We start from the raw sequence: 13,154 nt of genomic DNA, 5'->3' as shown, positions 1-13,154 counted from the left end.
AGAGGAACCAAGCTTTATCTTAAAAGTGAATATAGAAACAAAAAGCAAACATAGTAGAAAGAATGAACGGCAAATTATAAAGAGCTAATATACCATATGAAATCCAGTTGGATATAAATATATTTCAATGTTTCCCTCTTTTTAATGTCTCAGAAATGTCAATGAGATCAAAGTGAGTTTCACAACTGCTCTAAATTACTGGATAATTACATTTAAGTAATTTAGAGCTTTTCCAAAAGCTCTAAAAATTCTTTCATTAGAGATTATTATTATTATTATTATTATTATTTTTTTTTTTTTGCGGTACACGGGCCTCTCACTGTTGTGGCTTCTCCCGTTGCGGAGCACAGACCCCGGACGCGCAGGCTCAGTGGCCATGGCTCACGGGCCCATCCACTCCGTGGCATGTGGGATCTTCCCGGACCGGGGCACGAACCTGTGTCCCCTGCATCGGCAGGTGGACTCTCAACCACTGCACCACCAGGGAAGCCCCAGGAATATGTTTTATAATATTAAATCCTCTGTGACATTAGGAAAGTCATCTAATTTTTCTGAACCTCAGTTTCCTCATCTGCAAAATGACGTAAGTAGTAAGTAAAGCACAGTGCCTGGTACCTAAAGAACAATCAACAAATATTTGTTTTCAAAAATTCAATATTCTTAAAGCACTTTCAGAGTAATCTTGAGAAGACAGGAATTATTACTTCCATTTTGCATATGGGTATATACTGATACCAAGATCATAAAAGGTAAGAGGGGCATATTCAATAACAGGCCACGGTATTTACTGCTGTGATGAAACTGTGTTCAGTTTCCTTTCAAAAGGACTAATTTGCCTTGAAGTCATGAAGTTAAAATCAGCTATTATGGAGAAAATATCCAATTTCATTAATAAAGATAAATTTGGAAAGTCTATTGAATATTTTAATAATTATGAGAAACATTCATCTTTGGAGGGTAGTTTTTTGGGTTTTTTTTTGTTTTTTTTTGTTTTTTGCTTTATAACAAATTTAATCAGTTATACATATACATATGTTTCCATATCCCCTGGAGGGTAGTTTTAAAGAAATATTTTTTCAAAACTCAGGCAATAACTAAATAAACTATCTCTTGAGGTATTCTAGGTCCATGATTCAACAAAATGAGCAGCTAAGTGATACAAACCTCTTGTATAAAGAAGCCCACACTCATTACATACTTGTAAACTACTGAGAAAACTCGACTGATGTTGACAATGCAAATGGATGTCCAACAAACTCAATAGTGAAGTCACGCTACAGTGACTGGAGCTCTAGGGAAGACCTCACTTCTGTAAGAACTGAAAGGCCATCACTCTCTTCTGAGGAACTGTCTGCAGCTTTTCTTTAAAGAACGAAATGGTTATATACATATGTGTGCAGTTAAGAGGTAGCATTGGTTTCTACTTTGGAGTGTATGATGCAACTTGCCAGAGTTCTAACATTAAGTAAAACTATAAGTTCATGACTGGGGATAAAGCTACACAATGGTATCATTCAAGATAAAATCAGTGACCCCATTTAGGTAGTGAAGGCCACAGTCTACAGTCCCTTTCAATATTTGACACTAGGGGCTTTGACGTAGTATGCCTAAGGCATTCTCTGATCAAAAAATGCAGTTACCCTGACAACAAGTAACTGCAGGGATTCTGCATTCTAATCTGACATGACTATGAATTTAAAGTTCAGCCAGCCGCTGCTGGTTAGCTCTAGCACAGGCAGATGTTGGCCGGAGCATCAAGGATTCTTTGAGACATTTCTTCCTCAGGGAAAAGTATACAAACAGGAGAATTATCAGCAATGAGTAAGTTATGTAACTTCTCTGGGCTTCAGTTTCCTAAAATGAGGATAATACTACTACCTACTTTCCCAGGGTTTTTTTTTATGAGGATTGATGACTCACAGAATGTACAGTGTTCTCAGTAAATGTCTTTCATCTCATTTTATGTTGGCGCTGAAGCACATAAAGAGGGAGGTTGCCTCCTGGTCATCCTGGCCACACCTGGATCCTTACCTAAGATCCATCTGGTTGTACTTTCCCCAAATGATTCTTTCCATACAGCATGGGACTGTGCCCAAAACTTTACTGCTCTCTCCCTTCTTTTTGCCTCAGCTGCCTGTACTTTCTAGTTTGACACCATGTTCGCTTGCCGGCTCTGGGGCTTCTCTGTTATGCATGTGTGCATCTCTTCTCCCCACCTAGATTGGAAAGTCATTGGGGTGAAAGGTTATGTCTTATATTGCCTTGTATCTGACAAAAGACATAGAATTTTCTGAAGTGGACACTCACTAGACACTCATTGATTCTTCTTTTCGATTTAGAGTATAGTATGAAGGTATACTTCTAGCTGATTAAGCATATTGTGTATTAAGTACACATCTGATTTCTGAAACATATCACAAACAAAGTGCCTCTCCTATATTCTCAGGACTTCTCACACCAAGCTAAAAGGCTGAAAGGCTCTAGCATTTATGTATTCAGTAACAGTTATTTACATGGTCTGGCCATTAGTCAATATTTAAGATTCCACATAGAGCAATTCAGTGGGACTTCAGTAATGAAAAATGTCTCTTTGTTGGTAATGGAATGCATTCAAAAGTCAGGAAGGTGGTCTTCCGTATACAGTTTCTAAAATGGATCCATTACATTATAAGCATTAATGTATAGAGTTAACTTCGAGGTGTATATTTCCCTAGAACATAAGTTTTTTTTTCTTCGTAGAAGAAAGTATCCCATATATCTGAATTAGTTCATGTTGAAATTTTATAATGAATGTCAGCTGTGGCTCCAGGAAACAGCTGGTGTTTTCGCCTCTCCACTTCCACAAAAAATGTCCAATGCCTCAGGAATAAACTATCTCAAAACCATAAATTGTTTAAATCTTCACGTGCAGACAACGAACAGTGCATTTCAATAGTAGATGTTTGATGTGTGTTCAATTTTTACCACATTTGTTGAATAAAACAATGTATTACTATGAAAATATGCACCGATGCAATGTAATATGAAGAGCATTTTACTAGGTGCTATAAAATATGATGTAAGTATGGTCTCCTGGGAAATTTTAATACATATAAAACAGTGATTCTCAACCACAGAGTTCATATCAAGATCATTTAAGGAATTTTTCCAAATGACAGCAACAACTGCCACTAACGTAAGGGCCTGGACTGCATCCCTAAAGATTCCATGCACATGGTTCTAATGTGTACCCTAGGTTAGGAATCAAGAAAAATATAACTATTCAATGAAGCAAGACTCAACCATAACTTTTTTGATATGTGAGTGTAATATTCTTCTTCATAAAATAGATATATTATTAAACTCTTAGGTATAATCTGAATTTTTGATGTAGAAATACATTCATTTTAAATGCACTGAGAGGCTTGATATTTTAAAGAACACAACTGTTCAGTCTTATAAACTTGAATAGTAAATAACTGATTTATTTAAACTCTTTCTACCACATATATACTTTTCTCTACTAATTACTAAAAGCTCCATTCATAAAAACTATAAGACGCAGTGTTGCATTAAAAAGGAAATAATGGATGTCATCCTGTTTTGAAAAGTATAGAATTTTTTACATTGAAAATAGACATTAAAATAAAATTGGCATGTTATATCCATGAGAATACACACACACACAAATTATATTCATTCCTTTTATAATTTTTAGTATAACTTTTTATTACAGTTTATTTTATAAATTGTATGAATGTGTCGATTTATTTTATACATTTCCAGTTTTATCAATTTCAATATTTCACTAAAGTCATAGAATTTTAAGGGTTAAAGATCACTTAGAACAACCTCTTGGTTATACAGATTTACAGTCTTTGAACTGTGTTTTTAACATGAATTCAATCTCTTGAGAAGCACTGAGGTTCAGCCACATGAATGATCAGCTGACCAATGTTACTGCAGGATTAGAACCCACACTCAGTCTGGTTCTTAGGCCACTCGGAGATATCAACACTTCAAGACCTCTCTCCAACAACATGGCTCTTCTCGATTTTAGGGTACTTTTCTCTAGGCACTTTGTCATACATTTAACTTCCAAATGGAAATGTTAGTATTTTTTCTCACATTGCCAGTGAAGGGCAATAAAATAGGTCATTGCCATTATTTTCACTTAACTCCAAAGAGGACTGTAACTCAGCTTATAGAGAAGGCTATGGGCTTGTTTCCAATGATCCTTATGCTAAAAGACATGACCAATCAGATTAGCAAGCTACCTCTTTCCACTGAAGTTCCTGTCTCCCTAACATCATCTCTGAGATCTAACGTTCTGTGCCCTTTTGTATCCATATGCATAATCTTTCACCTAATCAGCCTAAATCGAGTCGTATTTAAATGACTTCCTAAATCACAAATGAAACTTTATAGGTGTCATCTCTTGTTCGTGAGCATTTCCAGTCCCCAAGAGTGAAAACAGTAGGCCTCTTTGTACTCAAATGCCATCCAACCAGGTCTAAGTCAGTTCCCAGGATCTTTATACTGATATTTCTGGAAGGTTCCAGTGGGACCTGCTCATGTAGCCCTCTGTCTATGCACTGATTCTATAGGACATAAAAGTAGCCTGGGTACTGAGGAACTTATTCAAATTATGTTTCCTTGATATATATCACCTAGAAAAATCATAAGTCCTGGGCTAGTAGTATTGTAGAGAGAAAGATCCACTAGTTTTGCTATGAAGATCTGTGTTCAATCTTGGCTCTGCTTCACAGAATTTGTGCAATGTTAAGCAAGTTACTTATGCCTGCCATGCCTCACTGCGTTCATCTGGAAAGTGGTGGTAATTCAACTTACCTCAAGGGAGGCTGTGAAAAATCCAACAAGATAATGTATTTAAAGTAGCAAAAAAATAGGTAAGTACTTTGCTTACATACTTACCTTTATGTAAGTAAAAGTCATTCATATCTTAATATTACCATACTTCTTAATCCTATAGTGCCACCAACATTTAGAATCCAACCTAAACATCTTAGTACTCTTTCAATAGAAGTGCTGTTAATTATTTACCAATTTTGAGAAGAGAACAAAGAAGAATAACTAACTTTTAATGTCCGCTGAAAATTATTTAAGGCCATAGAGTGGAAGGCTAATGGGTGATCTAAGAATGTGAAAGAATATTTCCCAGAGGTTAGTCACCAGCTGGTTTTTATCCTTACTTAGCCAGAACAGGAGGAAATTAGCTTAAATTTCCTTTGGCTTAGAATAATGGAAACAAGCTATGAAATCTAATTCCCAGAGAATCTTTTCGTCAAAATAAAATAGAGACTTACCGCCTACCGTGGTTTCAGTGCGGTCCTGACTTTAAGGATGAGAATATACTAGATGAATTTATAGTCATCCATCTCTATAATCCCCATCAAGAGAAGAAAACAAGCATTTATGAGCCAATTATGCAACAGGTGTCTTCACTTGTAACCATTTCATCTTCACTGGAAATTGTTTTTCCTAACTCACAGGGGAAGATGCACACTGAGAGTTCAGTTTGCCCAGGGTCATTGAGCTAATGAAAAGCAGAGTTAGAACACAACCCCTACCTGTCTCTAGAGTCCATCCTGTGCGCTGTGCCAACCTATAAGCCTTCTCACCCTGGCACTCTTCATTCTATCCTTATTTTAAAAGGACATTATTCCCAAGATTTAGAGTTATTTAGTTGTTGTCTGTTTATTTAGAGTTATTTTATTTGGATTATGTCCAAGATTTAGAGGTACCTGAAAACCAGTGTAAATTGGGAATATAGCTAGTACTTATTGAGCTATCTAATATATGCCAAACATATAAGAACTCTACAGATATTATCTCATTTGATAATGACAGTTACCATTTGAGATGAGTACTATTATTATCCCCATTTACAGATGGAAACCGAAGCCTCAGAATGTATGCTAAGAGAGCCTATGACCAAGGGACTAAAGAAGGAGACTTTTAACTTCAAGAAGGAGGACTTTTAACTTTAAGGGAGGCAATGGGGTCCTAAGCATTGTCACCCTGGCATGCCCAGGGACAGTGAGAATGAAGCGTTATCAGGAAGTCACACCACAGGGCATCCAAACCCCAGCACAGATTTCACTTTTGGTTTTCAGTAAGTCATAGATATTTAGAAATAAAAAAGAGCCAATTGAAATCATCTGGTCCAATCCCTTTATCTTACAGACAAGGAATTTGAGGATCAGGGTGAGGTTAAGTACTTTCTCTGGGGTCAGAAAGCTAATTAGTGACAGAGTTAGCAATAAATCACTTCCATGAAAAGACATGCTTTCAAAGTGAATTCAATTACCTCCACTCTCAAGTGGCTATTAAGAACACCCATGTTGCTAGACAATCTCCAATGTTTCCGTGAAGTCAGTATAACCCAAGAGGGTCTAGAAAGAACTTGGCAGCACTGAACAATCTAAGTCAGCAATTTTTTAAATGCGCTAATTTGAGTCAACTCATTATTGTTAGGGGCGGTGCTCTTACCAACTTCTCTTCTGTTCAAAGTTATAGTTTTAGCCACAGTAAATGCCCAAATAATTTCGTCTCTTCTCTGGTAGATAAAAGCTGTACAACATTTCAGATATTCTTAGATATACTTGTACATAAGGGTAAAATTATTTTGGTATTTTGGTATTTATAAATATTGGATGAAAAATTCCCAAAGAAGAAGATTCTTATATTTTTACAGCACGATTTTTTTCTAGAAGGTCAAAAATCATCTGTTTTGCCAATCAGTGATAAAATCCACAGGTGCCAGTGGTCATGCATTGGTATTAAGAATTTAATAACCACATATAGTGTTGCAAAGTATTTAAAAGGAATGGAAAGTATTTTTACATGAAGCATACTTTGAAAGCTAATTTCTTTCAACGTACTAAATAGATCTATCTGAAGAGCTAAAGTTTGCCTTTAGGAAATATGGTTGAATTAGTAAAAGATAAAAGGGAAACATCAGGAAACCCAAAAAAGTACTATAGAGTTGGAATGAAAATGGGTGAAAATACAAACAACTGTTCAGTCAACAGTCAATAACAAACTCCTACTAGTCTGCCACAGAGTAAAGTGAAACACACAATGAAAGAATGAGAACTAAAGCATGGAGTCTGTGAAAATGCATCCTGATGACAAACCAAAATGCTATTTCCATCAGGGGGAAAAGATCACATCAACTAAAATATAGTTTGAAATATCATTTCAGGGAAAAAAGGAAGAAGATACACTGACTGAGAAGAGATCATTCTAATAGTTGTCAAATCATGTAATTTGACGCTGAGAATTTCCAAGTTTTACTAAATTTAATCCTGAAGTCTTGCACATTTTCAGAAATAGAAACCCACTATCACACTTGACGTTTCAGAATGTGTTAATGCTAAATTTCTCCATTTGATGGCGTCCTTCTATTTCAAAAAGAAGAAGGAATGAACATAATAGGGAAACTAGACAGCAGTGTTCATTTAATTTAGTATATAAAGTCAAAGGTTCATGCCGTGTGTCTAGCATAGGAAAATCAATTTTTGAGTGACTATTTCATGGCTATACAGTACTCTGGCTTCAAGGACATTTCATGGTTATTCAGTGTCAATTGTGCTTAGATTTTCTTATCCTAGGAAACATTCCCCAAATTAAATCACTCAGATTTATGAATGCCAGCAATGGAAAAGAACAGCGGCATCTAATTTCATGGCAAGAAAGATGTTCTGTCCAGTAACAAGTATAAAGCACAGCATTTTACTTCTTGTGTAGATTGCTGAAGAGGAGAATGATGAGTGTTTTTTTCACTCAACTTCACGTTTCTCCTGAGCAGAGAGTTCTCAAGATCGCCTCCCTAAATGAAATGAGCAGCAATCTCTGTTTTATTTGGAACTCTGATGGTCTAGAAAGGGTTGGCTGCTTTGGAATCCTTCAGAAACCCAGAAACCTAACAAGATGTTTAACAGATTAGCAACTGTGTATCACTAGTGATCAACATAATTTTATTTAGTTACTTTATTTAACAAGCACTATGTGCCAGGCCCTGTTCTAAATTACAAATATTAAATGCCTTTTATTCATTTAATGGTCATAACAACCCTATTAGGTGAGAACTATTATACCCATTTTTCCAGATGAGGAAACTGAAGTACAGGACAGTAAATACTTTGCCCATGATCACACAACTAGTAAAAGTAATCCTCTCTTAAAACTCAGCAATAGTCAACCTTCTAGCATGATGTTTGTCCTTTTCTGGGCCTTCACACAAAATAGTCATTTTCAATGAAAAGTCATTCAGAGAGCAAAACTGAAAATAAATGGACTGATAACAGTAGTTGAATTTATTAAGACTCTTCTGTGTTAGATACTGTACTAAGTGCTAATAAATTTTTTTTTAAATCTGCTATTTAATCTTTAGTCTAAACAATCCCATCAGGAAAGTATCATTCCCATGTAAAACTGAGTTGTACATGATTAATAACTTTCCCGCCGTTCTGTGACTAATAGAAATAAGGGATTCAACCCTGGCCCATCAAAGCCTAGAATGCACCTACTGCCTCCCTATTAGGGAGTCATCTCTTTTAAGGGGAGATGACTAAGGATGGTGATTCAACCTGGCTGTTTTTCTTTTTCCTCCTCTTTAACAAAATAAGCCATCAACAACTATTTATTAAATTGATTAAGACACATCAGATTTAAACAGATGAATTAGAAGTTTAGTTCATCTATGGGGAAAATCCCTTGACACTAAAAGCTCCTCAAGAAAAATAAAAAGTGTGTTAAAACAACTGACAGCCGCAGCTTCTAGCAGAGTATATCCAAGCGTTACTCTAAGTTGGGATAATGATATTATATTGACTACAGAGAGTGGAAAGAATCACTTTCTCTAAAAATTTTAAATTTGGGGTAATATCACATATTTGGCAAAGCTCAAATAGGGTCATGCTTAAATATGAGGAGATGGGCTGGAGGGTGGGTCTCAAGAGGGACTCACAGAGATGATCTCATATGAGAAGTGTGGTTTTAATATAATTTACCAAGAATTTTCTTTTTCACAATCTCCATATCTGTCATGTGACAACATCAACATTTTCAAGTCATAATTTTAGACATTTTTTGCAAGCATCAAAATACAAATCAATAAACTGGAGTCAAGTAAATTGGAATGGCCAATAATTTATATCATAATCCCATCTTTCCTACAGATAAAATTATTTATCTTTGTTATAATTTTAGAAATTATTTACCTTATTATTTTGTACTTTAGTAGTAAATCATTTTTATCATTATATGATTAAAATGTAACCTGTAATTAGTATTTTGAATTTTAGTCATTTCTATTAAATGTATTCATTGATCAAACCACCGATAGATTTTATTTACTTGCTTAGTTTTATAGTTATTACAACTACTAAATGTATACTAGGCAACACTATCAAAGTTTAAACTTCAATTATAAACATTTGCTTTGAAATAGAGTCCAGAGAATACAACTGATTTCTCATAGTACTAGTGTAATCAATATGTTCTTAAAACTCATTGCAAATGACACACAACATAATACAATATAAAAGCAATGTTCTTTTTTCTGAGAAAGCACTTTTTGTTTGTTTCAGAGAAGGACTGAGGCTTTTTCATGCAGCCAATGTGTGGGATATAAAATAAGGAATAAGGAGAAACACTTAGCCAATGGATTTTTGAAATATAGGAGTCTTTGGTTCTATGAAAAGAAGATACACTTTTCTTAAATTATTAGAAATCATCTCTGCTAAGGCAAAGAGAATGGAAATTAGATAATTTCTTAAGGTAAATTAGAAATCTATGAATTCTACTTCAAACATTTATTAAAATTTTATTGTAAACTGGCAGAGGCTGCAAATTAAAACCGTTTTTGAAAGACTATCTCAAAATTTATACAACCTAGGGGCTTCCCTGGTGGCGCAGTGGTTGAGAGTCTGCCTGCCGATGCAGGAGACGTGGGTTCGTGCCCCGGTCTGGGAGGATCCCACATGCCACTCAGCGGCTAGACCCGTGAGCCATGGCCGCTGGGCCTGCACGTCCGGAGCCTGTGCTCCGCAGCGGGAGAGGCCACGACAGTAGGAGGCCCGTATACCGCAAAAAAAAAAAAAAAAAAAAAATTATTCAATCTAAATATTTTCAATTTATTTTCCTCATAGAGCTTTCCCTTGTTTTTGTGTTTGTTGTTTTTTGTATATTATCCTATTTGAGTTCATTTGAGAGTTAAATGTTTCATAATACTTAATGACTTAAAATATTTTAGGGATTACCAACAAGCTCAGGAATCTAGTCTATAAGTGGTATTCATGAGTAATAACAGAGTTTAAAATTTTAGCCACCAACCCTCTGCCCTGCAGCAACGAAAGTCTGTATAAGCCTTGCTCTCCAACCTGCCACCCTTCCCTCAAATCCCCTCTTGTTCAGGGTAAAGAATTTTTGTCATCTTACAGATCTCCAACCACTGAAAAAAAAACCAAAGCAACACCAAACAAACAAACAAAAAAACTGCTCCAAAGCCTTTCCAGTCACTGAGATCCCTCTTGATACCTATGAAGACAGCAATGTGAACCCGAAAGTACTTAATTCCAAGCACACCCTTAGATAATAGATGCACACATATCTGAGTCTTACTATGACATGCCTGTGACGGGAAAGCTAGCTAAGACTTCTTGGATGAGGTACTAAGCAAATACCCTACATAGAGAGTCAGAACATATACTGCCATCCCTTAAGTGTAGGCAACTGTTTTTATTTCATTCAACTTAATTATTAGCATTAATAAAAACAAGAATAAAAATGCATTCATGTAAGTGGTTAAGGACTTTACATCCTATCAATTAACATTTGCTGAAAAATGAATCAAAGACCTGGTTTGTGAAACATTTGCTTAACCTATAGTTTTACATTTGACCCTTAAGCCAGGTTCCAGTTAAATTTACTGCAAATGATGCATAGTAATGTATGACACACAGTATGTATAAATATACCATTCTCTTTTCTGAGAAAGACTTTTCATTGGTTTAAGGGAAGGACTCAGGCACTGTATTAAGTATGTAAGAATAGAATTTGCATTCCCCTTTCACATGCAAGAAATAGAAACTAACATTGCATGGAGGTGAATTGACTCATCCACAGTCACACTGTTGGTAAGTCTTCTGATTGTAAAAATATCCTACAAATATTTAGGACTACTTATTAATTCAATGAACATTCCCTCAACCTACCCCTCTTGCTTCTCTAAGTAGTTATGAATCATTCTGTAAACAAAAGGCAGATCTGTGCCACTGGAGAAATACATTAGAAATTAACAAATTTAAATCACTTTATAGAATGTGCTCAGTATTTCCATCTTTGCCAGAATGCTTTGAGGTTGGTAGGAAAAGTGGGACGAATAGCCCTCTTTTACAGATGAGGAAACGGGGCCTGCAGCGCTACCCCAGAGTGACTTATCTGAGACCACATAGTTAAAGAGCCAACTTGCTATATGAACCCTCATATTTCCCTCTAGATTTCAGAATCTAGAAGTTTCTCCCTTTCTCACATCCACACTACTTCATTACGTAGTCTGGGGGAGGACAAAAAGTCGGCAATGTCTGGCCTTCTGAATGTCTGCAGTATTTTGTGTGCACTATTTAATTCTATCTTATTCTTTCTTGTGTCTTGGTCACGTCTCCTACAATCTCACTGTAGTTTCTTTGAGAGCATGAAACATATATTCAGCCTCCGTGGAACTGACCAAACAATTCCTAGCACAGAGCCAAGGACCTGTAAATTTTTTAAAATACTTGTTCAGTCACTAACTAGATGCAAAAGTTTTGGGAGACCTATCCCTAGAGGAGGTGGGAGAGAATTAGATGCCACAGGCAAATTAGGCTTTATTTATTACCCCATTCTGTGTTTTTCAACTCTGTAGAAATTCACTACAACTTTCTTGTTTTCCTGTTTTCAAAAATATACTGTAACAGTTATTTTTATGACTATATTCAGTATTTTCAATGAGGCAGATATTCTCAAACAATATTGGGGAATGTGAACTTCCTGGATAGAATTTATTGATACATAAATATATTATTTTAAATTGCAATTCCAACCATTCCAAATGTTGAATTGTTGCCTACGAAATAACCAGAGGTGTACAAATGCATCCCAAAACTTTAACCTTTAAACATATAAAATTAGGAGACAAAACACAAAATATTAGCTACAATCCGAGTTTCTCACTAAATTCAGTGACTTTTAGGACAGTGTGTGGGTCAGATAAGCCAGTTCCTTGTTCTCTAGGTAACTTTTAAATAACTGAAAATCATTTCTATACATTTTATATTATTTTCATTTTAAGAACAACAATTTCTCTTCTGTTCATACAAACTAAGTTTAGCCTGTGAGTGGGTCACATACCTTTACTACATGATGCTTTTCCTGGAGCATAGGAATCTTAAACATTTGGCACCAATATGTTGTACCTTTGTTTGGGATGGGGACCTGTCTTAAAAAAAAAGGAGAGGGGAACAAAAGTCACATTCTTTTGACATTCTGTTAAAAACAATAATTTAAAAACCATTATGCACTTTCAATAAACCCACCCCTAGAACCATAAAAACCTGAAAAAAAACTTACGTCCTGATTTACCAGGTCAAAGTATGGTACGGCTGTAGACAACACATTGGTTTTCTCAGGATTCAATAACCGCAGACTCTTGGTACCACGACTGGATTCGTGGTACTTGGGACCCGCTTCTCCCACATCTTCGTGGTGGTAGGCCCAGATCACCCTCACCGTGCTCTCCTGGTGATCAGACAGGGGCATGATTATGTCTCGTGAGAGCACTTTCCTTACCATTGAATTGAGTTTAAAGAACTCTATTCAAAGCAGGGTATAGAAGCTCAAAACAGAGAATAATGACATTTCGAGTTATCAATATGGTCTCTCACATGAACTGTGTAAATCTGATTAAGTCATTAAAAATCCAAATAGATGAGTTCCTTTTTGGAAGAAATCATCTCCCCCGTGCAAGATTATGTGTTCCAAAATAGAATGAAGGACAACTGATTTAGTAGTTATGCTTTCATGCTTACAGCAACGGTAAATCATTGTCATGCTAAACCTCCAAACTAGCATACTAGTAGTTACCAAGCAAATACTCTTGTTAAGCAGCA

The 13,154-nt window shown here is 35.8% G+C and overlaps 1 protein-coding gene across 3 annotated transcripts in view; it reads right to left on the bottom strand.

Moving 5' to 3' along the window:
- Positions 1 to 13,154, bottom strand: part of MOXD1 (monooxygenase DBH like 1) — an 81,012-nt gene that overhangs the window by 44,881 nt on the left and 22,977 nt on the right. For all 3 annotated transcript variants that reach the window (XM_060115063.1, XM_060115064.1, XM_060115065.1), the window contains exons 3-4: positions 12,616 to 12,783; positions 12,397 to 12,480 (exon numbers count right to left, since the gene is read on the bottom strand). In XM_060115063.1, coding sequence (XP_059971046.1) covers positions 12,397 to 12,480; positions 12,616 to 12,783 — 252 coding nt within the window. The remainder of the gene's footprint in view (positions 1 to 12,396; positions 12,481 to 12,615; positions 12,784 to 13,154) is intronic.

This window comes from Mesoplodon densirostris, chromosome 12, assembly GCF_025265405.1.
Source record: "Mesoplodon densirostris isolate mMesDen1 chromosome 12, mMesDen1 primary haplotype, whole genome shotgun sequence".
Taxonomy (NCBI): Eukaryota; Metazoa; Chordata; class Mammalia; order Artiodactyla; family Ziphiidae; genus Mesoplodon; species Mesoplodon densirostris.
The sequence above is the reverse complement of the archived record's forward strand: the minus strand, read 5'-3'. Positions and strand labels throughout refer to the sequence as shown.